Source organism: Oncorhynchus keta, chromosome 23, assembly GCF_023373465.1.
Source record: "Oncorhynchus keta strain PuntledgeMale-10-30-2019 chromosome 23, Oket_V2, whole genome shotgun sequence".
NCBI classification, from domain to species: domain Eukaryota; kingdom Metazoa; phylum Chordata; class Actinopteri; order Salmoniformes; family Salmonidae; genus Oncorhynchus; species Oncorhynchus keta.
In genome coordinates, this window is record NC_068443.1 from 41,142,662 (window position 1) to 41,168,231 (window position 25,570).

The 25,570-nt window shown below is 41.9% G+C and overlaps 1 protein-coding gene across 2 annotated transcripts in view; it reads left to right on the forward strand.

Moving 5' to 3' along the window:
* LOC118402336 (TSC22 domain family protein 2-like) overlaps positions 1-25,011 on the forward strand; it is a 40,475-nt gene extending 15,464 nt beyond the window's left edge. The window contains exons 2-4 of one of the 2 annotated variants that reach the window (XM_035800467.2): positions 13,571-13,636; positions 23,666-23,717; positions 23,997-25,011. In XM_035800467.2, coding sequence (XP_035656360.1) covers positions 13,571-13,636; positions 23,666-23,717; positions 23,997-24,422 — 544 coding nt within the window. In that variant the 3' untranslated portion in view covers positions 24,423-25,011. The remainder of the gene's footprint in view (positions 1-13,570; positions 13,637-23,665; positions 23,718-23,996) is intronic. The other variant, XM_035800468.2, reaches the window with a different exon arrangement.
* Positions 25,012-25,570: the final 559 nt, after the last annotated feature.

Below are 25,570 nucleotides of genomic sequence, written 5' to 3' on the forward strand. Positions count from 1 at the left end.
GCTACAGAGTGAGTGGAGATCCACAGTCATATTTGATATAATGGTCCCAGATGAGTGTGTAGGGTAGTGATAGGCCTAGTACATAGCTCCTATCTTCCTTGGTAACATTCGGGAATATAACATCCAGGCCTAACCAGTTGTAGGTTTCCCATTCTCACAATATAGTTAGCAAATGTCATCAACGGTGTTGGTAAAATTAGGTGTCTGACTTGTTGCTGTCGCAGTGACTACATCTGTTAATGCCTTACACGGAACCCAAACTGGGGGGTAGTAGAGGGGGGGAGTGGGGTAGTAGAAGTGAAGGAGTGATTGACACTGAAATGTGCCCGTATGTGTTGGTGGACAAGGAGGTGGGGGAAGATGGGGGTGGGGATTCACTTTTTTGAATAGAACAGTCGTGTTAAGGGAAGTCTTATGTATTTCCTGAGTGTCTCTGTGACAACAATTGGCCTCGGGTATCCTGCTGTTTCCTGTTTTGCTCACCAGAGAGTGAGAAGAGGGGTATGATCACGGTCTTGACCATGGTTTCCGTTATGTAAATGACTGGACATTTTGAGAAATTTACTGGACCTGTATGCTTTGGGTGCGTAACTTGATTTGGGTGTCTACCCACAGTGCTCAGAATAACAAATAACACGTTGATTATGGTAATTCATCTTAACAGTACATTGTAACTCGAGGATGCAACGACGTGCGTCTTCTCCGAATTACTTTGCAAACTGTGAAGATGTTAGATCAACTTCACAGCCAACAAGACTATTAACGAACAGCAAAATCACTAGCCTATGTGTTATAGGTTGGACACTATATAAACTATGTCAATCTACTATCCCCCAATAGTAGAAAAGTTCACCTATTCTATTGGTCAGTTGGTTGAGAGAAATTGCCTATTCCAAACGGACTGGGACAGTTGTGGGACAATAGATCCCAAATTCATACAACCAGTATGCCTAGGCTACGTATATTTAAAAACATTTTTAAAGCAATGATGCTGATGCAACAGATCAGAACATTTAGGTTACAATTTTGATACTTTACAAAAATATACACTGAAGATGAAACAAAGATCGTACAGAGGTTCAGATAAGGAAATCAGTCAATTGAAGTGAATTCATTATGGTGTTATCTATGGATTTCACATTACTGGGACCTGGAACACGCTGTCGTACTCATTGATCCAGAGCACCCCAAACATGTCTGAGTATACAGGCCTTTGAAGAACTGGGACATTTTCAGCTTCCACGAAGCTGAAAATCTTTGATGGCCGTGCATTATCATGCTGAAACATGAGGTGATGGCGGCAGATGAATAGCACGACAATGGGCATCACAATCTTGTCACGGGATGTCTCTGCATTTATATTGCCATCGATTTAAAATGCAATTGTTTGTTTTTTGCAACTTAGGCCTGCCCACCACGGGGCACTCTGTTCACAACATTGACATCAGCAAAACCGCATGCCCATACAACGTCATACAGGGATTCATCCATGAAGCTCACACCTCTCCAGCATGCCAGTGGCCATTGAAGGTGAGCATTTGCCCACTGAAGATGGTTATGACACCGAACTGCAGTCAGGTCATAACCCTGGTGAGGAGGATGAACACGCAGATACGCTTCCCTGAGATGGTTTCTGTCAGTTTGTGCAGAAATTCTTTGGTTGTTCAAGCCCACAGTTGCATCAGCTGTCCGGGTGGCTGATCTCGGACGATCCCGCAGGTGAAGAAGCGTGGAAGTCCTGGCCTGGAGTGTTTGTTCGTGGTCTGCGGTTTTGGTTTGAAGTACTGCCAAATTCTCTAAAATGACATTGGAAGTGGTTTATAGTAGAGAGATAAAAATGTAATTCTCTGGCAACAGCTCTGGGGACATTCCTGTAAATGAGTAGCAATGTACAGGTAACTGACAAAATATAGGAAACAGGTAAATGATGGAGACTAAGTATATTGAAAGCAGGTGCTTCCACACAGGTGTGACTCCTGAGTTAATTAAGCAATTAACATCCCATTATGCAGAAGGCCATGAATACAAATACCCAGTTGCCCTTTTATTTTTGCTACCATGGCTAGAAGAAGAGATCTCAGTAACTTAAAAAAGGAGGGTCTCAGGAGCATATGGGGTTTAAAGTATGTGTGTGTGACTGTCACCAGATCTCAACCCAGTTAAACACTTATGGGAGAAAGAATCTGGAGTGGTGCCTGGGACAGTGTTTTCCACCACCAAAAAAACCAAACACCAAATGATGGAATTTCTCCAAACACTTGTAGAATCTTGCCTGTCTCAGCGCACTGACGCTGTTCTGGCAGCTTGTAGTGGCCCAACGCCCTATCAAGAAACTTTATGTAGACGTTTCCTTTATTTTGGCAGTTACCTGTACATGAAGGCATAAGTCTACATCCAGCCCCATACGCTTTACTTTGTTACCATTCAGCAGGCAAGGGGGCTGGTTTGTCTAAAACAGGTGAACAGAATTAGCCTACCACCGGTAATCTTTTGCACTGCTTTGAACTCCCTTTAACTGCTTGTGGTTTGTTTTAAGTCCCATCTGCCTTTTTAATGCTATTCTAAAGAAAGGTGTATTGTTCTCCGCGGACCCACTCTGCCTGTCCCCGTCTTTAGGTTCTTCCTCAGTCATCAACTCTGCTCCAGGTACAGAGGCCCTCCATTGTTTGGAGAGGAAGGCATGTCAGCGCTTCGCTACCAATAATAGACTGGCTAAACAGTTCCTTCATGGGGAAGTACTGTTACTGTACGAAGTACTGTTACTGTACGTCACAAAGGGCTATTTATGCACAGCATTTAGGTGAGCAGTGTTTAAGTGATCGGGTAACTGCCAACATAATGGAAACACTTGAGTAAATGAGGAACACAAAGTACAGTTGAAGTCGGAAGTTTACATACACCTTAACCAAATACATTTAAACTCAGTTTTTCACAATTCCTGACATTTAATCCTAGTAAAAATTCCCTGTTTTAGGTCAGTTAGGATCACCACTTTATTTTAAGAACTTGAAATGTCAGAATAATAGTAGTGATTTATTTCAGCTTTTATTTCTTTCATCACATTCCCAGTGGGTCAGAAGTTTACATACACTCAGTAAGTATTTGTTAGCATTGCCTTTAAATTGTTTAACTTGGGTCAAACATTTCAGGTAGCCTTCCACAAGCTTCCCAGAATAAGTTGGGTGAATTTATGCCCATTCCTCCTGACAGAGCTGGTGTAATAGTCGGGTTTGTAGGCCTCCTTGCTCGCACATGCTTTTTCAGTTCTGCCCACACATTTTCTATTAGGATTGAGGTCAGGGCTTTGTGATGGCACTCCAATACCCTGACTTTGTTGCCCTTAAGCCATTTTGCTGCAACTTTGGAAGTATGCTTGGGGTCATTGTCCATTTGGAAGACCCATTTGCGACCAAGCTTTAACTTCCTGACTGATGTCTTGAGATGTTGCTTCAATATATCCACGTAATTTTCCAGCCTCATGATGCCATCTATTTTGGGACGTGCACCAGTCCCTCCTGCAGCAAAGCACCCCCACAACATAATGCTGCCACCCCCATGCTTCACAGTTGGGGTGGTGTTCTTCGGCTTGCAAGCCTCATCAGACCAGAGGACATTTCTCCAAAAAGTACGATCTTTGTCCCCATGTGCAGTTGCAAACCGTAGTCTGGCTTTTTTATGGCGGTTTTGGAGCAGTGGCTTCTTCCTTGCTGAGCGTCTTTTCAGGTTATGTCGATATAGGACTCGTTTTACTGTGGATATAAACACTTTATCGGTTTCCTCCAGCACATTCACAAGGTCTTTTGCTGTTGTTCTGGGATTGATTTGCACTTTTCGCACCAAAGTATGTTCATCTCTAGGAGACTGAACAGGTCTCCTTCTTGAGTGGTATGATGCCTATTGGTCTCATGCTGTTTGTACTTGTGTATTGTTTGTACAGATGAACGTGGTACCTTCAGCGTTTGGAAATTGCTCCCAAGGATGAACCAAACTTGTGGAGGTCTACAATTGATTTCTTAAGTCTTGGCTGATTTTATTTACATTTTCCAATGATGTCAAGCAAAGAGGCACTGAGTTTGAAGGTAGGCCTTGAAATGCATCCACAGGTCCACGTCCAATTGACTCGAATGATGTCAATTAGCCTATTAGAAGCTTCTAAAGCCATGACATAATTTTCTGGAATTTTACAAGCTGTTTTTAAAAGCACAGTCAACTTAGCATATGTAAACTTCTCACCCACTGGAATAGTGGAAATGATCTCTCTAAACAATTGTTGGAAAAATTACTTGTCATGCACAAAGTAGATGTCCTAGCCGACTTGACACAACTATAGTTTCTTAACAAGACATTTGTGGAGTGGTTGAAAAATGAGTTTTAATGACTCCAACCGAAGTGTATGCAAACGTCTGACTTCAACTGTAGTGTGTTTGTGTGGCCATATAGTAGTGGGGGTGTCAGTGTAAGTACTGTATGTGTGTGTGTGCAGAGTCCAGTGCAAAATAAGGCCAATGCGGGTAGTCATTTGATTTGCTATTTAGCAGTCATGTTTTGCATTCTTATGGCTTGGGGGTAGAAGCTGTTCAGGGTGCTGTTGGTTCCAGTCTTGCAGTACTGGTACCGCTTGCTGTGCTGTAGCAGAGAGAACAGTCTATGGCTAGGGTGGCTGGAGTCTTCTAAAAATGTTGTGGGCAGTCCTCTGATACCGCCTGGTATAGTCACAATATCAAACAATTACTCCGATCAGAATTGGATCAGGCAGTGCATGGTTGACATTGATTAACCTGTTGTAACACCCCATTCCGGGTCCTGGAGCGTAATCATCAACTGACCCTAATTAGCATAACGCAACGCACACATATTACTAGAAAATATTCCTATTCATGAAGTCACAAGTGAAACATATTGAAACACAGCTTAGCCTTTTGTTAATCACCCTGTCGTCTCAGAATTTCAAAATATGCTTTACAGCCAAAGCAAGACAAGCATTTGTGTAAGTTTATCGATAGCCTAGCATAGCATTATGTCCAGCTAGCAGCAGGTAACTTGGTCACAAATCAGAAAAGCAATCAAATTAAATTGTTTACCTTTTGAGCTTCGGATGTTTTCACTCACGAGACTCCCAGTTAGATAGCAAATGTTCCTTTTTTCCAAAAATATTATTTTTGTAGGCGAAATAGCTCCGTTTGTTCTTCACGTTTGGCTGAGAAATCGACCGGAAATTGCGGTCACGACAACGCCGAAAAATATTCCAAATTAGCTCCATAATATCGACAAACATGGAAAACGTTGTTTATAATCAATCCTCAAGGTGTTTTTCAAATATCTATTTGATAATATATCCATTGGTTTTTCAGTAGGAGCGAAAGGAAAAATGGCTACCTCCTGTATTTTACGTGAGAATCACTCCGAGCCATCTAGTGACCACTTGCACAATGTAGCCGCTTACGCTTATTCTTCAACATAAAGGCGTAAAACTACGTCACTATGCTGTAGACACCTTGGGGAATACATAGAAAATGTAATATGGTTGATAGCCCATTCACTGCTCAATAGGGACGCATCGGAACGCAGAGCTTTCAAAACATGGATTTTTCTCAGGCTTTCGCCAGCAATATCCGTTCTGTTATACTCACAGACAATAATATTTTTACAGTTTTGGAAACTTTAGAGAGGATAGAAAACAAAGTTGTCAATTATATGCATATTCTAGCATCTTGTCCTGACAAAATATCCTGTTTAATTTGGGAACGTTATTTTTCCAAAAAATGAAAATACTTCCCCCTTGTAACGAGGATACATTGCCTATATTCCTATTCCTATTTGCTGTAGCCTATTTCAATACATGTTTTATTTACATAAAGCAAGAGAACAATGTAGACCGAGCTAAGAGTCTCACCAAAGCAGTGCAAAATATCCTGTCAGAATAAAAATAGATTTTTGAATGCAGGAATCTGGGCCTTTTTTTTAGGATTCTCTGCTGTCTAATTGTTATAGAAGCCCATATGTATTATTTGTGACCCAACACCTGGATTCGGTCATATGTAGCAAAGTTTGGAATGGTGTTTTTTTTATTTTTTACATTGGATAAAAGTAGAGGCTGTAATCCGGAGACGAGTGTTTTTTATACAACAGCCCTCTTTCTGTGTTCTCTTTTTGGACTCTCTGCATTTGGCAATCATCGCTCTGCTTCCACCGAGCATTTCACTCATTTCAAAACTGTCAATTTTCCATGACGACACTGTTTCTCCCCCACCATTGTCATCAGAAGACTCTACAATGTCTGGTTCAATAAATGTTTTTCCTAAATCGTGGATTTCCTCTTTGTCAGTCAGCATGGCACAATCATCCTCCAGAAAGTAGGCCATCACGTTTTGCCACTTAGCTTTGTCGATAGCGCAAATAACTTCAAGGCAGCAATGTTGAGAACAGTAGCAAAACTTTCAGTTCTTCATACATTTCCAAAAAAGACGTGGTAGACAGGATTATCCACACATACTTAGCAGCTCATGTTATAGATAGAAGCGTGCTACATGGCAGACCAGTCCAAACTTATCTCTCGTCATGTCCAGCCCATTCATTCTCAGCCGATCATGGCTAGTGGGAGGATTTCTGTATTTTTCTGTGGCTGAATCAACTAGGCTCATTTAAAAATATATATATATTTTTTTACTAATGGCTTACAGTAAAAGTGACAGTTTTGTCGCCTCTAGTTGCACAGGTGAGAAGTTGGTTGAAATGAGGTAAAACAGGTTTCTGTTTCCCTGTGTTAAAATCACCAACCACGAGAAACGATCCCTCTGGATGTGCATTTTCTTGTTTGCTTATGGCCTATACAGCTCTTTGATTGTGGTCTTAGTGCCAGCATCAGTTTGTGGTGGTAAATAGACAGCAAGGCATGACTAAATCCCCCCCCACACTTGTCCTTTGGACCTTGTTGTTGAAGGCCCGGATGGCAGTAGACAAGAAGGATATAATTCATATTGATGTTAATGATTCATTTCGAGAGTCATGATTATTGACTCTCTCTCTGACAAACAACCAAAGAGATCTCTAACAAACACAAACTACTAGGTCATCATTTTGGGTCCACAACAAATTTAAATGGTCATGAAGAGCCAAATGTCTTTAAATCACACAAAGGGGCTCTTTCCTTTTCAAACCACTCTCTCCTTCAATAAATTAACATTAATGTGTTTAGCTTCCAAACTTGTTTTGTGGGTTACAGGGATGAAAAATACCATGGCTGGTCAGTGAAACATTTAGGCTAACGTTAGCTATAGCAGCTTGTCTTCAATAGTACGGTCACTCCAACAACACTGGCTACAGCCTGCCTTGAACAATGCAAAGAAATGCAGGTAGTAAAGGCCTGCATCTTCAATGCTAATGCATTGTGTTTAAGTAGCTTCCCTTTAGGGAACTCCTTGTGCCCCCCTTAGCCCCAACAGGTTAACTTCTTATGGGCAGGTGGGACGGCCGACATCCGGTGAAATTGCAGAGCACAAAATTTGAAAATACCAAATTTAAAATTTTTAACATTCTTGAAAATGTGTTATACATCAAAATAAGAAGAGCCGCACACACAGGGTATTATACCCTGATGAAGACAGCTTGGCTGTCGAAACGTTGGACATTACATTTTTGCATCTGAGCTCCTAGAGTGTGCGGCTCTCCTTTTATTTTCAAGTTTTCCACTCCGCTAGCCAGCACCTCGCCTAATAGGTGTGCGTTTCTTTTTCTTCTAGATACATCAAAATAAAGCTTAACTTGTTAATCCAGCCACTGTGTCAGATTTTGAAAAGGCTTTACGGCGAAAGCAAACCATGCGGTTCTTTGAGGACAGCGCCCCGCATACAAACACATAAATCATATTTCAACCAAGCAGGTGCGCCACAAAAGTCAGAAATAGCCAAAAATGAATGCCTTACCTTTGAAGATCTTCTTCTGTTGGCACTCAAATGTCCCAGAAACATCACACATGGTCCTTTTTTGTTCGATAATGTCCCAAAAATGTCAATTTATTTGGCGTGTTTGATTCAGAAATACACTAGTTTCAACTCCCCCAACATGCCTACAAAGTATCTAATAAGTTACCTGTAAACTTGGTCCAAACGTTTCAAAAAACTTTCCTAATCCAACCTCAGGTATCCTAAACCGTAAATAATCGCTAAAATTTAAGACGGAATAAATTGTTTAATACCGGATAAAAAAAACGTGAAGCGCGCTCGAGTTCACGCGCACCAAATCAGTCGAGTCCACCTGGAGTGACACTTACAATGAATAGGACTACTTCTTCATTTCCCAAAAGAAGAATATTGAACAATTTCTAAAGACTGTTGACATCTAGTGGAAGCCATAGGAACTGCAACCAGGTTCCTAATAATAAGAGTATCCCATAGAAAACATTTGGAAAATACTATGACCTCAAAATAAATTTCCCTGGATGGTTTGTCCTCAGGGTTTAGCCTGACATCACAGTTATGTTATACTCACAGACAGATTTTTTTGTGTTTTCTAAAACTGTTAAAATAATATCAAAATCTACCAATTGTATGCATATCTTAGCTTCTGGGCCTGAGAAACAGGCAGTTTACTTTGGGCACGCTTTTCATCCGGAGGTGAAAATACTGCCCCCTTCCCAAAGATGTTAACTTACCTTGCTTGCCCCTTGTTGAAGATTCATCTCTCCATCCATGATCTGATTTGACAAACGATCCCGTTGGGACCACTCGTATAATACATGATTACCGGTAATTCTGAGCCTAGTTGCAGTTTTGCTCAAAGTATTGTTTGTTTTAAGTATCGTCTTTTTAAGCACATGACCAAATTAGTTTCTCACTGGTGGGCTGATAACGTTAATCTGAATCTCTGAGTCTGACTAATGACAACCAACTAGCTAAAATCAAACAAGCAACAACGCTATTTGTCTGAGAAGTCGGCTTCAAGGATTGTTGACTAACTAGAAAATGGGAAGACGGCGTGCATGCAACCCTTCTCGACTGTGCACCCCCAAAAAAAAAAGGATTGAAAGCAGTGTTTCGGTACTGACAAAGATCTGTTTCAGTTCTAAACGTAGTCAATAATGTGGTGAATTGAGCTTCAACAGTGTGCACGCCTTTGTTAGCCCAGAACCTACAGTGCAATCAGAAAGTATTCAGACCCATTGACTTTTTCCACATTTTGTTATGTTACAGCCTTAATCTAAAATGGATTCAATAATTTTTCCCCCTCATCAATCTACACACAATAACCCATAATGACAATGCAAAAATGGGGTTTTAGAAATGTATGCATATTTATAAAAAATGTAAATTGACATTTCCATAAGTATTCTGATCCTTAACTCAGTACTTTGAAGCACCTTTGGCAGCGATTACAGCCTCGAGTTTGACGCTACAAGCTTGGCACACCTGTATTTGGGGAGTTTGTCCCATTCTCTTCGGCCTATCCTCTCAAGCTCTGTCAGGTTGGATGGGAGCTTCGCTGCACAGCTATTTTCAGGTCTCTCCAGAGATGTTCAATCGGTTCAAGTCCAAGCTCTGGCTGGGCCACTCAAGGACATTCAGAGACTTGTCCTGAATCCACTCCTGCTTTGTCTTGGCTGTGTGCTTAGGATCGTTGTCCTGTTGGAAGGTGAATCTTCGCCCCAATCTGAAGTCCTGAGCGCTCTGGAGCAGGTTTTCATGAAGGATCTCTCTGTACTTTGCTCCGTTCATCTTTGCCTTGATTGTGACTAGTCTCCCAGTCTCTGCCGCTGAAAAACATCCCAACAGCATGATGCTGCCACCACCATGCTTCATCGTAAGGAAGGAGTGACTTCCGTTTGGCCTCTCTACCATAAAGGCCTGATTGGTGGAGTGCTGCATAGATAGATGGATGGTTGTCCTTCTGGAAGATTCTCCCATCTCCACAGAGGAACTCGAACTCTGGTGCACTCTGAGTGACCATCAGGTTCTTGGTCACCTCCCTGACCAAGGCCCTTCTCCCTCGATTGCTCTGTAAAGAATTTTGGTGGTTCCAAACTTCTATTTAAGTATGATGGAGGCCAATGTTCTTGGGGACCTTCAATGCTGCAGACATTTTTTGGTACCCTTCCCCATGTCTGTGCCTCGACACAATCCTGTCTCGGAGCTCTACAGACAATTAATTTAATGTAATGGCTAGGTTTTTGCTGTGACATGCACAGTCAATTGTGGGACCTTTATATAGACAGGTGTGTGCCTTTTCCAAATCATGTTCAATCGCTTTCGCTTTGTCATTATGGGGTATTGTGTGTAAATTGCGGAAAACCAACATTTTTATTAAATCAATTTTAGAGTAAGGCTGTAGCGTAACGAATTGTGGAAAAAAGGAAGTGGTCTGAATACTTTCCAAATGCACTGTATGTTTTCAAGGATGTGCGTATGACCACATTTATGTAGACTGTATTGGTAGACCATCTACACCGACCCAATGCTTTTACATCTTTAACAGGAGTTAAGGCCAAAGGCCAGAGCTCGCAAGAAATGGGATGCTGCTCAATGACTTTTCACCTTTTATTTAACCAGGTAAGCTAGTTGAGAACAAGTTCTCATTTACAACTGCGACCTGGCTAACCAATGACCGCAAGATGACTCTCGCTTCCAACAAGTTTAGGATAGGATATCGATTGCTTTGCTTTATAAAATCTTATAATTTAAAAAAAGTAATTCTGAACTGCTAAAATCACTTCAATACTGTTAATATATTTTGATCACTTTTCACGTAATTTTGCCCAGCTAATAGGCCTACCCACTGATCAAGCAACATCGTAAGTAGTGTGAACCTCTTATGAGCAGTACTCATTAGCTCCGGCGTACAGTTACTTATACACAAAATCCGCCACAATTGTATTCATAACTACATTGTTGATTGTAAATTACAACTTTGATAATTCTACATTACTAACTAGCTTCGTTATTTATTCTGTGTCTAAACCTGCCTGATTTAATTGATCTGTAGCATGTTATCTTGAAGGGGCGAAGTCTGTTGCGACATTCTAAGGTCAGGAAAGTTGAAGCTAGCGTTTTTAACAAGCTAGTTATTGTCAAAAAACCTTGGGAAACTATTTCCTTAAGTAATAATACAATGATCTTTACAATAAATAGTATTAAAGTCAAGGCTGCTTCATTTGTCACACGACCTTCATTTAGCATATATCTATGTAATTAAAAGTCCAAATAAAGCTTGGCTACATTTTTACTGGCGCCTCATGTCCGCATCGGTTTGGACATAAGGCTGTAGACAATATGCATATCACCTGTACTTTGACATGTAGGCTTTTTTTTAAATGTATGTGCATGAAAAATGTATTTGAATATTAGATTACCTCTGATCCAATTATGATATGAATAATTGTTTGATATTGTGATTTTTGTGATGTATACAGTACCAGTCAAATGTTTGGACACCTACTCATTCAAGTTTTTATAACATTGTTACTATTTTCTACGTTGTAGAATAATAGTGAAAACATTAAACTATGAAATAACAGCTATGGAATCATGTCGTAACCAAGACAGTGTTAAACAAATCTAAATATATTTGAGATTCTTCAAAGTAGCCACCCGTTGTCTTGATGACAGCTTTGCACACTCTTGGCATTTTCTCAACCAGCTTCATGAGGTAGTCACCTGGAATACATTTAAATTAGCAGGTGTGCCTTAAATTAATTGGTGGAATTTCTTTCCTTAATGCATTTGAGCCAATAGGTTGGGGTGGTATACAGAAGAGAGCCCTATTTGGTAAAAGACCAAGTCCATATTATGGCAATAACAGCTCAAATAAGCAAAGAAATACGACAGTTCATCATTACTTTAAGACAAGAAGGTCAGTCAATCTGGAACATTTCAAGAACGTTGGAAGTTTCTTGAAGTGCAATCGCAAAAACCATCACGGGCTGTGATGAAACTGGCTCTCATGAGGACCACCACAGGAAATGAAGACCCATAGTTACTTCTGCTGCAGAGGATAGGTTCATTAGAATTACCAGCCTCAAAAAGCAGCCCAAAAAATGCTTCAGTATTCAAGTAACAGACACATCTCAACATCAACTGTTCAGGGGAGACTGCGTGAATCAGGCCTTCATGGTCGAATTGCTGTGAAGAAACCACTACTAAAGGTCACCAATAAGAAGAAAAGACTTGCTTGGCCCAAGAAACACAATCAATGGACATTAGACCGGTGGATTTCAGTCCTTTGGTCAGATGAGTCGAAATTTGAGATGTTTAGTTCCAACCTCTGTGTCTTTGTGAGACGCAGAGTAGGGAAACGGATGATCTCTGCATTTTCCCACCGTGAAGCATGGAGGAGGTATTGTGATGATGTGGGGGTGCTTTGCTGGTGACACTGTCAGTGATTTTTATTTCGAATTTAAGGCATACTTAACCAGCATGGCTACCACAGCGATCTGCAGAGATACGCCATCCCATCTGGTTTGTGCTTAGTGGGACTAAAATGTGTTTTTCTAAAGGCCTCCACAATCACTCAACCCAATTCAGGTGGTTTGGGATGAGTTGGACTGCAGAGTGAAGGAAAAGCAGCCAGAGTACCCAGCATTGGAACTCCCTCAAGACTGTTTTAAAAAGCATTCCAGGTTAAGCTGGTTGAGAGCATGCCAAGAGTGCAAAGCTGTCAAGACAAAGGGTGGCTACTTTGAAGAATCTAAAATATAAATACAGGCCTATCTTAAGCTAAATATGGAGCACACAATTAAAAATGCTTATCAAACTTAATTTAGCCAACAAATGTTTTAACAGAATAAAACAAACACGTTTTGAATATTTAAAGAATTGGTTTAAATAGGCCTACAGTAATAATAATAATAGTAATGATGATAAAACAAATGTTTCTAAATATTAAAAAATAAATCCATTCAAGTTGCGCACAGCCTACATTTGGCCGAACCACCGTTCTTATCATAGTCCTCTTTTTAATATTAAAACTTAGGCACAGTCTCTTACTTTCATTTGACCTCAATTTACGCAATCAACAGTAGCTTGGGGGTGGGCCATTTCCCTTCTCATATGTCTCTCATCATTAAACAGTGTACTTGTGGCCTCAAAGGCCCCACAGTCAGGACATAAGCAGTAATGTTAACCATCTGAGCTCGACCCCCCTATCAACAGCGGTTGGCAAAATATATAATTTTCTTACTCTGTAGACCTCAACACTTAAATTGTTTTTACAGTTTTAGCCTCCGTTGCCTGAACTGCTTTCAAAAGATTTAAAGTCGGGGTTAAGCAAGTACAGTGTGTTTCACTCTACAGGCACTTTGTATTTGAAACTCCCCATAAGTGAGGTTTTTTTTCCCCCCCATTTTTTTTATTTGAATATTTGTGAATTGCGTACTGTTCTGTTTGCTACCTTGAACTCAATTTAGTGAAAGGCTTTTAGGCATACATTAGTCTCTATCCTCCTAACTAGTTAGCTTTGCACACAGGGTATTCTACCTCTAAGACATTTTACAATACGAGCCTTGCTTTCTCTTGTCTGTCTTCTCTGATTCACCCCCTCACTCTCTTTTTCTCCCTGTTTTCTCTGACTTTTGTTGGCACAGGAACCCCTCCATTGCGTTCTACCAGGCTTTCCAGTCTGGCAGCAGGCTGCGGGCCCACAGTGATAGGTACTGGACTGGATGGGACAGGCCTGCCTGTGTGTGGTTATGGTGCAGTGCATTTGCAGCTCAGCAGCAATAGTGAGCTTTCCTTTGTGGATGTGCATGGCTGGAAACAGAGCATGGCAGCGGAGATGTGTTGGCCAGCCAAACCTCTCACACTCCGCCAATAGGCCTACATTAATAGCTGCCTTCTCAGTAACACGAAGCCCCACTAAAGCCCATAAACAAACAGTTGTTCCCTGAACCTCCCCTCAACTGACTCACGCTGGTCAGTGTATGACATGGAACAGAGGGGTGCTATAAAGGGCAAGCCACTTTTAGTCATAATATGAAGTCATCAATAGGAATAGTCGGGTGATTTAAATCGAACATACCAAAGCCAATACCTTTCCCTAACACTCCCACTTACAAAGCAGATTTGCCAGTCTATTATGACCTCTCACATAGCCCTTTTTGAGTGCTAGATTGAGTGTGCATTCAGGAGGCAGGACGTTCTTGAGAAGCCTCTATACAAATGAAAAGGGAACCATATAAAACTATCTGACAGGAGAGCACCAGACGGGAAATGAAAGTGTGTTGTTAAAGCATCTCCTTGCTGACAGACACCACGGAGGAGAACTGTACACACAGGCAGTAATTTCATACACCTGACCACCTCCAGCCAATTACACTGTGTGCCTGAAACCCACTCGCACTAAAGCATCGATTGATTGACCGACTGACTGACTGGCTGACTTCGAGAGCACTGACTGAGTGCTTTCTAACTGGGACGCTGCAGTAACAGCATGTACTTCTTCTGCCTGGAATAGTACATGCAGATTTCAGTTGTGCTGTGTTTGGAGACTTTACTGTTACTGCAAGCACCTGGAATGTACTGCATATCTCTTGTTGGTTTCCATCACCAGCACCACTGCGGGATGGCAGGGGCGTTGCGCTTCACTTCCTGTTTTAGAGGTGCTGATTGTAAGAGCGTTCCGTGGGTACACACTTCCACGAGTGCCTGTTTCCATGGCAGAAAGGCAAACAGGCCAGGCTTTGTGCGCAAGTCATCTGTGGATCTCAATGTTGCCCCTGGTGCTCTGAGTTTGTATTTAATGTCAGTTAATCGACCTCATTTGGTAACCAATTGGGCTCTCTCAACATGATACCATAGAGATTGTTCAGATGTCTCTCAACATCATGCTCCACTGTTTCCCCCTGATGTTTCCCCCACTGTAACAACGAGATGGATATCCAAATAGCCCGTTCTCTTGCATGAAGAAATGCTAGTGTGTTTGTGTATCCCGTCAAATTCCTTCTAGTTACGAAATTAATCTGCTTGTAGTCACGCATGTTTGTGAAATGTCTTTCATGGTAGAAGCAGGTAGGTACATTCAAAGGTGTCACGGCAGTCAAGCCCACCAGCAGATACTGAACATGTGGACTGGCCTCGCTTTTGAGCTGTTTTTATCATATGCCAAGCTGAGCCAGAGGCCCCAACTGGGCTTCCCTCTCACTGAAGTTACTGATCCCAGTGATGGCAACAGTGGCCAGGGGCAAGGTATGACAACTATCCCAGGGTCCTACTCCGTTGCTCCCGCCTCAGTCAATGTAGGAGCACTTTGTGACTGTCCACTCTTTGGTGGCTAATGCATCTTTTGATTCACATTCCTCTTCTCTCTTGAACCCTTGAGTTTCGGAAATCGTCTCGGTCATTCTGTTTGTAACAACAAACCCTAATTCAAGCTCCATTAACTTCTTAGGGTATAGGGGGCAGCATTTTCACTTTTGGATAAATAGCGTGCCCAATTTCAACTTCCTGCTACTCATGCCAAGAATATAAGATATGCATATTATTATTAGATTTGGATAGAAAACACTCTGAAGTTTCTAAAACTGTTTTGAATAATGTCTGTGAGTATAACAGAACTTATGTAGCAGGCAAAACCCTGGGGACTAACAGTTCAGAATTTATTTTTTAGGTCTCTGTTCACTGTGTTCTCATTGGGAAACGATATTTCTTAGGACCTTGTTTTCAGTTCCTACCGCTTCCACTGGATGTCACCAGTCTTTGGAATTTGGTTGAGGTTATTCATTTGTGCAATGAAGAAGTACAGCCATCTAGGAACTGCGTAACACAGAGTTGCGCAAGACTTGAAAAGTAGCTTGGTTGTTGTCTTCCTGTATTGAACACAGATATACCCGTCTTCAATTTGATCGATTATTAACGTTTAAAAATACTTAACCTCTTGGTCCTACCTGGCACGCAGGCGTCCCATCTGGAAATGCAAATGCGCTACGCTAAATGCTAATAGTACTAGTTAAAACTCAAACGTTCATTAAAATACACATGCAGGGTACTGAATTAAAGCTACACTCGTTGTGAATCCGATAGCATGTAACACCCCAAAAGACCCGCAGGGGACGTAAACAAAATAATTAGCATAGTCGTCGCTACACAAACCGCACAAATAAAATATAAAACATTCATTACCTTTGACCATCTTCTTTGTTGGCACTCCTAGATGTCCCATATTCACTATTGGGTCTTTTTTTCGATTAAATCGGTCCATATATAGCCTAGATATCGATCTATGAAGACTGTGTGATAAACGGAAAAAAATAGCGTCTTATAACGTAACGTCATTTTTTTTAATTAAAAAAGTCGAAGATAAACTTTCACAAAACACTTCGAAATACTTTTGTAATGCAACTTTAGGTATTATTAAACGTTAATAAGCGATCAAATTGATCACGAGGCGAAGAATATTCTTTAGCTGTCCGTCTGGAAAAAAATTCTGTGTAATTCTCAACCAAAATATCCGGTTGGAGACCGGAGGAAATGCGTTGCCTTCAGTCTGTTTGACCAAGAAACAAAGCCTAGGCAAATGACAAGACTCTAGACAACGTGTGGAAGCTGTAGGTAATATAATAATAATATATGCCATTTAGCAGACGCTTTTATCCAAAGCGACTTACAGTCATGTGTGCATACATTCTACGTATGGGTAGGTATTGCAACCTCAGCCCCATTAAATGTGGTTCACCTTTATCAATGGGTTCAAGTCGCGCATGGATATATATTTCCATTTTCAGTGATCAGATTTTCCTGCGCTTTTCGATGAAACGCACGTTCTGTTATAGTCACAGCCGTGATTTAACCAGTTTTATAAACGTCTGAGTTTTCTATCCACACATACTAATCATATGCATATACTATATTCCTGGCATTAGTAGCAGGGCGCTGAAATGTTGCGCGATTTTTAACAATGTTATAAAAGGTAGGGGGTAGGATTAACAGGTTAAAGTTGTATTCCAAAAGTAGTTTGAAATGTTTTGGCAAAGTTTACAGGCAACTTTTGAAATATTTTGTAGTGACGTTGCGCCATTTGGAATCAGTTTTTTTCTGGATCAAACGTGCCAAATAAATGGACATTTTTTATATATATGGACGGAATTAATCGAACAAAAGGACCAATTGTGATATTCATGGGACATATTGGAGTGGCAACAAAAGAAGCTCATCAAAGGTAAGTTTTATTTTATTTCTGTGTTTTGTGTAGCGCCTGCAGGGTTGAAATATGCTACCGTCTTTGTTTACTGTTGTGCTATCATCAGATAATAGCTGCTTATGCTTTCGCCGAAAAGCCTTTTTAAAATCTGACATGTTGGCTGGATTCACGAGTGTAGCTTTAATTTAGTATCTTACATGTGTGATTTAATGGAAGTTAGATTTTCATATCATTTTATTTGAATTTGCTGCGCAGCATTTTCCCTGACGCAAGCGTCCCCTATACCATAAGAAGTTAAGCTCGGTCCAGTGATTGTACAAGCTAAACTTTAGAGTTGCGCAAAATGGACGATTTCAGCTTTTTGTTTGATCTCAACCCAACCCTGAGTCCTGTGTGGGCTCTGACGAACAGAGGCGGTTTTACACCGCTTACCTTTACCCAGGTAGAGCCGGAGAAGTACCTTTTACACTACGTACTGTACGTGTTTGAAGCCAGAAGCTTTAGCAAAGAGTTAGGCCTACGTGGCTTTAACGAGTCAGTGGCTCAGAGAAGGTCACATGTTCAAAGGGGCTTGAGAAAACTGAAGCTTGTTACACCACCTGGCCACACATTGTTTTGCCTTAAACCAAAAAAATTCACAACTCTCAGGAGTAATTTAGTTTGTTTGACAATTTGTGTACGACTTTTAGACACTCATGCTGCCATTCTGGCTTTGGTAGCTAGTTCTGTTATTTTTCTTGGTCTGTTGAGGAGTGCAAGGATTATGTAATTGGTAGGATTTCACCAAACACAAATTCTTAAAGTAGCTTAATTTGAGTGGGCAGTAGGCACTGCCCAGACTGATCTATGATCAGCTGGTTTGTGGCAGCTCTTACCTGTGCTGAATACCACCTGTTCTGGTCCAGCACCAGCTATTTTTGCCCCCCCCCCCACATGTCCTTTACACTGAATAGCACAGTCTCTTCTATTTACTGTGCCTATTGGCCAGAACTGACCGAGGTGTCACTGTCCTCATGGTCACACGTCTAGTGTAAATTCAACTCTGCCACAGCTGTGTAGTTACTCTACCATCCACCCCAAAATGGTGGAGGTTCCACCATAGCCCTGCCAGTGGCTGGCTTTTTCCAAACTCTTTATTGAACATGGAAAAACTACACTAATGTACTCCATTATATCGTTTCCTGTAAACCAGGCCCGTGTTCTCTAGTGTTGTTCTTTTTCAAGCCGTCTTTAATTCAAATGAATAAACGCACTCCACTTCGGTCTGTCCCAGTGTCTGAATTCCGGAACGCTGGTATTAAAGGTTTACGCCCCCAGTTAGGCAGTTTTAGTGTACAGTAGCTCGCTAGAGAGCCTTATGTTTTATTACTGGTTGTTTTTTGATATTATTAATGCACTACGAGCCTGATTGTCTTGTCATTAAAGTGCAATAGGACCAGTGACTAAGTGTTTTGGTTTAGGAAAATGACTAGGCCTACTTCAAATGATTTAGGCTAGCCCATGCATTTGATTGAATCATTTGAACTGATTTATTGTTTTGGTCTCATACTGACACAGGACTAGTCTGGAGGTATTTGGGCTTGGGGCCCATCACAAGATCTGTGCTTTTAGAGGGAGAGAGCCGTTGGGTCAGACCCATTTTGAAAACTCACAGCAGGCAGGAAACCTAATAGGAGGGACTGTGTGCACGCTAGGAACTGACCTAATTGAAACAAATTTGAGCAGTGTAGGGTGAGGTTTGTTTTTCTGGGTATACATAACTCTTTGGCTGTTTTGAAATCTTTCAAATACTTAGAGCGTTCGCTTTAGCCTGCCTGAAGGGCCAGGTGGTGGTGGAGGGGGGGTTATACTTTTCAAGTCTTTTCAATTGCAACAGGCAAGCTCAATCAATCACAGATATAGTATTTGAAAATATTTCAAGTAGTATTTGAATCCATGTCTGGTGTAGTGAGTGTGCACTGAGCTTGCCTCAAGCTTGTGTGTACATTGTGTTTTTATACGTTTTGGGGAAGTGTGCCTACTGCCTCCTTGCATGTGAAATGTTTTGTCTTACTCAGCCTTGGTTATCCATCATCCTCTTGTCAGCGAGACCAAAGTGTAGGTTTGTGGTACAAAAAGTCACTGTACTGGCTGAAGGGCTGGGAGAACGTTCCTCCCTGGAGGAGCCCGTATGATGGTAATCTGCTTGTGCTTCCGCTCCTCTTGGACAAGTACATGTGGATGGTGAAAGAACATAATGTCTTGTGCTTCGCCGTGTTCATCAACACTTATTTTGAGGGAACCTCTGAGTGTGTGTGTGTGAGCATTAGAGCCCGAGTAAACAAAAAAGAAGCGGATGTGCAGGACAGCTTTCTGAAGTGTTAATCATGACATGGTGCAATTAGTTGACACACTGATTAGAATGGCACCAAATGTCAACCCATGCAATCAGTCTGTGCTGGTAAAAGTAACCACATCCATATCTGGTTGGAGTCATTAAAACTCATTTTTCAACCACTCCACAAATGTATTGTTAACCAACTATAGTTTTGGCAGGTCGGCTAGGACATCTACTTTGTGCATGACATGTCATTTTTCCAACAATTGTTTACAGATTGTTTCACTTATAATTCTCTGTATTACAATTCCAGTGGGTCAGAAGTTTACATATGCTAAGGTGACACGGCCTGGAAAATTCCAGAAAATTATGTCCTGGTTTTAGAAGCTTCTGATAGGCCAATTGACATCATTTGAGTCAATTCGAGGTGTACCTGTGGATGTATTTCAAGGCCTACCTTCAAACTCAGTGCCTCTTTGCTTGACATCATGGGAAAATCAAAAGAAATCAGCCAAGACCTCAGAAAATACACTGCTCAAAAAAATAAAGAATACTTAAACAACACAATGTAACTCCAAGTCAATCGCACTTATGTGAAATCAAACTGTCCACTTAGGAAGCAACACTGATTGACAATACATTTCACATGCTGTTGTGCAAATGGAATAGACAACTGGTGGAAATTATAGGCAAGACGCCCCCAATAGAGGAGTGGTTCTGCAGGTGGTGACCACAGACCACTTCTCAGTTCCTATGCTTCCTGGCTGATGTTTTGGTCACTTTTGAATGCTGGCGGTGCTTTCACTCTAGTGGTAGCATGAGACGGAGTCTACAACCCACACAAGTGGCTCAGGTTGTGCAGCTCATCCAGGATGGCACATCAATGCGAGCTGTGGCAAGAAGGTTTGCTGTGTCTGTCAGCGTAGTGTCCAGAGCATGGAGGCGCTACCAGGAGACAGGCCAGTACATCAGGAGACGTGGAGGAGGCTGTAGGAGGGCAACAACCCAGCAGCAGGACCGCTACCTCTGCCTTTGTGTAAGGAGGAGCACTGCCAGAGTCCTGCAAAATGACCTCCAGCAGGCCACAAATGTGCATGTCTGCTCAAACGGAAACAGACTCCATGAGGGCCCGACGTCCACAGGTGGGGGTTGTGCTTACAGCCCAACACCGTGCAGGACGTTTGGCATTTGCCAGAGAACACCAAGATTGGCAAATTCGCCACTGGCGTCCTGTGCTCTTCATAGATGAAAGCAGGTTCACACTGAGCACATGTGACAAACGTGACAGTCTGGAGACTCTGTGGAGAACGTTCTGCTGCCTGCAACATCCTCCAGCATGACCGGTTTGGCGGTGGGTCAGTCATGGTGTGGGGTGGCATTTCTTTGGGGGGCCGCACAGCCCTCCATGTGCTTGCCAGAGGTAGCCTGACTGCCAATAGGTACCGGGATGAGATCCTCAGACCCCTTGTGAGACCATATGCTGGTGCGGTTGGCCCTGGGTTCCTCCTAATGCAAGACAATGCTCTACCTCACCTCATGTGACTGGAGTGTGTCAACAGTTCCTGCAAGAGGAAGGCATTGATGCTATGGACTGGCCCGCCCGTTCCCAAAACCTGAATCCAATTGAGCACATCTGGGACATCATGTATCGCTCCATCCATCCAGACTGTCCAGGAGTTGGCGGATGCTTTAGTCCAGGTCTGGGAGGAGATCCCTCAGGAGACCATCCGCCACCTCATCAGGAGCATGCCCAGGTGTTGTAGGGAGGTCATAAAGGCACGTGGAGGCCACACACACTACTGAGCCTCATTTTGACTTGTTTTAAGGACATCACATCAAAGTTGGATCAGCCTGTAGTGTGGTTTTCCACTTTAATTTTGAGTGTGACTCCAAATCCAGACCTCCATGGGTTGATTACATTTGATTTCCATTGATCATTTTTGTGTGATTTTGTTGTCAGCACATTCAACTATGTAAAGAAAAAAGTATTTAATAAGAATATTTCATTCATTCAGATCTAGGATGTGTTATTTTAGTGTTCCCTTTTATTTTTTTGAGCAGTGTATATATTTAACATTCACTGTCAAGAATTTAGAAAAATAGTATGACATTTTGGCCATATCGCCCAGCCCTAGTGTGAAGTGCAATTGAGATTGCGTCATCTGTGGATCTATTATGGTGGTATGTTAATTGGAGTGGGTCTTGGATGATGGTGTTGATGTGTGCCATGACCAGCTTTTAAAGTGCTTCATGATTACAGATGTGAGTTACAGGGCAATAGACGATTAAAGGTCACATTGCAGAATTATTACACCTGTTGAATGAATGAATGCATTTGACAGATTTTTAAAATGCATTCTTGCGTCAAACAATGCAATACAAAAAGTTGAGACTTATTTCCATTCTGGTCCTCATAACTTTGATGGATAGGGTCACACGATGTGTTCGCTGTAGTTTTGTCAGTTTCCGTTGCACATTCAATTTGTGAAAAGCACAGTATATACAGTGGGGTCTGGAATTATTGGATCCCTTTATAAAGATTAGCAAAAAATAGAAATACTGTTAAATACATTTTACAAATAATTTATACTAATACAATGTCTCAGAGAAAAAATGTTTAACAAATAATCTGAAAAAATACTATTGGATCCCCGGTTTTCAATAGGCTACTCTATAGCACCCTCCCCTTGTGAGGCTAATGACATTATTTGGAGAACACATTGGTGTGCGTGGCCAAAGACCTCTATTTTTGTCATATGACCATAATAATAAATAAAAGACCGACTGCTGCACAGTACAATCGACTGGCCAAGGCTTTTGACTCTGTCAATCACCATATTCTTATCGACAGCCTTGGTTTCTCAAATGACTGCCTCGCCTGGTTCACCAACTACTTCTCAGAGTTAAGTGTGTCAAATCGGAGGGCCTGTTGTCCAGACCTCTGGCAGTCTCTATGGGGGTACCACAGGGTTCAATTCTCATGCCAACTCTTTTCTCTGTATATATCAACGATGTCGCTCTTGATTCCCTGATCCACCTCTATGCAGACGACACCATTCTGTATACATCTGGCCCTTCTTTGGACACTGTTAACTAACCTCCAGACGATCTTCAATGCCATACAACACTCCTTCCGTGGCCTCCAACTGCTCTTAAACGCTAGTAAAACCAAATGCATGCTTTTCAACCGTTCGCTGCCCGCACCCGCCCGCCCGGCTAGCATCACTACTCTGGACGGTTCTGACTTAGAATATGTGGACAACTACAAATACCTAGGTGTCTGGCTAGACTGTAAACTCTCCTTCCAGACTCACATTAAACATCTCCAATCCAAAATTAAATCTAGAATTGGCTTCCTATTTCACAACAAAACCTCCTTCACTCACGCTGCCAAACATACCCCCGCCAAACTGACTATCCTACCGATCCTCGACTTCAGCGGTGTCATTTACAAAATAGCTTCCAATACTCTACTCAGCAAACTGGATGCAGTTTATCACAGTGCCATCTGTTTTGTCACCAAAGTCCCTTATACCACCCACCACTGCGACCTGTATGCTCTCGTTGGCTGGCCCTCGCTACATATTTGTCGCCAGACCCACTTGCGCCAGGTCACCTATTCTATGCTAGGTAAAGCTCCGCCTTATCTCAGCTCACTGGCCACTATAACATCACCACCTGTAGCACTAGCTCCAGCAGGTATATCTCACCAGTCATCCCCAATGCCAACACCTCCTTTGGCCGCCTTTCCTTCCAGTTCTCTGCTGCCTATGACTGGGAAAAAAAATTGCAAAAATCGCTGGAGACTTATATTTCCCTCACTAACTTTAAACATCAGCTATTTGAGCAGCTAACCAATCTCTGCAGTTGTTCATAGCCCATCTGTAAATAGCCCACCCAATCTACCTACCTCATCCCCATATTGTTTTTATTTACTTTTCTGCTCTTTTGCACACCAGTATTTCTGCTTCACATCACCATCTGCTCATCTATCACTCCAGTGTTAATTTGCTCAATTGTAATTACTTCGCTACTATGGCCTATTTACATTTATTGCCTTTACCACCTCATGCCATTTTCACACACCTGTATATAGACTTTCTTTCTTTTTCCTATTTCAACTAGCTTACCTGGTTAAATAAAGGTGAAATACAATTGAAAAATAATGATTGGTTAAATAATTCACCTGTGATTTGTCTTCATTCTAATATTCTCTTTCTTTTATAGTGCCTCTGGAGCCAGTGTTGTTGCCATTGATAATAAAATAGAACAAGCCATGGTAAGGGTTTTTATTGAATCATAATCATTTTTATAGTATCATATTTTGCTCTCATTTTGGTTTTAAATCGTGTTGATGAAATGGAACTACTGTATTGGTAAGGAATGAATCTCAACTAATTTGCTCAGGTGCCACTAATTCAAATAAGTTGCCATCTAGAGACCCCATCACCTAGTTTTCCTGCTCTGAGCTGGTCGCTGTGTTGATGACGAGGACTACTTTTCTGTTCTGTCCTCTTGTAATGACTGTTAGCATGTCCCTTGTTTTCTATCTCCTCAGGACCTGGTGAAAAGCCATCTGATGTATGCAGTGCGTGAGGAGGTGGAGGTGCTGAAGGAGCAGATCAAGGAGCTGTTTGAGAGGAACTCTATGCTGGAACAGGAGAACGCCGTTCTGAAATCCCTGGCCAACAGCGACCAGCTGTCTCAGCTCTCTGTCCGGCCGGCCGACACAAACTCCTCTTGCAGCACGACTCCACAGCAAGGGGTGGGCCAAGGCCAGCCGCAACTACAACTACAGGCTCCACCGCAAGCCCCGCTTCAAACACAGCCTCCACTCCAGGCCCAGTCCCAGCAACTTCAAACCCAGCCTCAAGTGCTGCTCCAGTCCCAGCAACTACAGCCTTTGTCTCAACCCCAGCTCCAGCTTGACACCAGCCAGCCCCCGCCTTCGCAGCAACCGCAGCCCAACTTCAACTCCGCTTGAAGTGCACCCTCCCTCCCTATCGAGAGGGGGGAGAAAAAAAAGTAAAAAAAACATCCTCCAATTCTAAATTGGCATACGAAGCAAAAAACAATATTGTCTTGTTCGCCACCAGCTTGACCTCCACATCCAAGAGCAGTGCTTCACTGTGTCTGTGTGTGTACTGTATGCCGGCTGTTCGGCCTTCCCAGTGTTAATGCAATCATCGTGAGAGTATGAGCGAGAGAAAGGGGGGTAGGTATTTCTTGTGTGGTGCCATGCTGGAGCTTTGACTGACCCCCGCCCCTCCCCACCCAGGGGCAACACACAAAGGGAGAGGGGATACTCACGAGGACAAATCATCGTGTCCCAGATTATTTTTTATTTTTTTTCAGAGAATCGAGTCGAAGGGGTTTATTTTTAGCCTTGCAGTTTCATGTTGTAAGTAAGTGGGAGAGATCTATTTTCGGAGCCGCGCCACCATTTCTTCTTCGACATAAGTCCAATCCATGCATCAGTCTCTAAAGTTCTACTGTTAATGTTTATTTATTACTGGGCTGCTATTTTCATAAAGGAACAATGTCTCACAAAAAAAAAACATGTAAAAAAAATATATATATATAAAAATAAACATTGAGCCTTTTTTTTTTTTTTTTGTATTACTTTTTTTTTGTCATTAGTGTTAAAAATAACTGGCCCTACATCCAATGGGCAGTTTATTGCATTAACCAGTCGAATATGTAGGCAATAATAAAGAAACTCTGACACGTCTAACACTAAATGGGCTGTTTAACAATGAAATTGTTTATCCGCATCAGTCAAGATCTAGTTTGAATGTACATTTTGTATAGAGTGTAAAGTATTATGCTCATAGCAAAGTTTGTACAGGTGAACACCAACTCTTGTGACAGGAAATCTGAACATGAATCTGCGGTAGGCTATTTTGACGACAACTTCCAATCCAATTGCTAGTTTCTTTGTCTCAAATTGACAGTTTATTGCCATACTTCCCCGCCCCTACCCTAATATCGTCTTGTGCATTTGATTCCGGGATGGGGGCAAAAAAATGCTGTGAAATCGTTCAAAACCTACTTTGTAACCAAAGATGCAAAGCTGTGTAATTCTATTATTTTTGCACACTTCTATGTATTTTGTTACTTTTTACTCCTTCA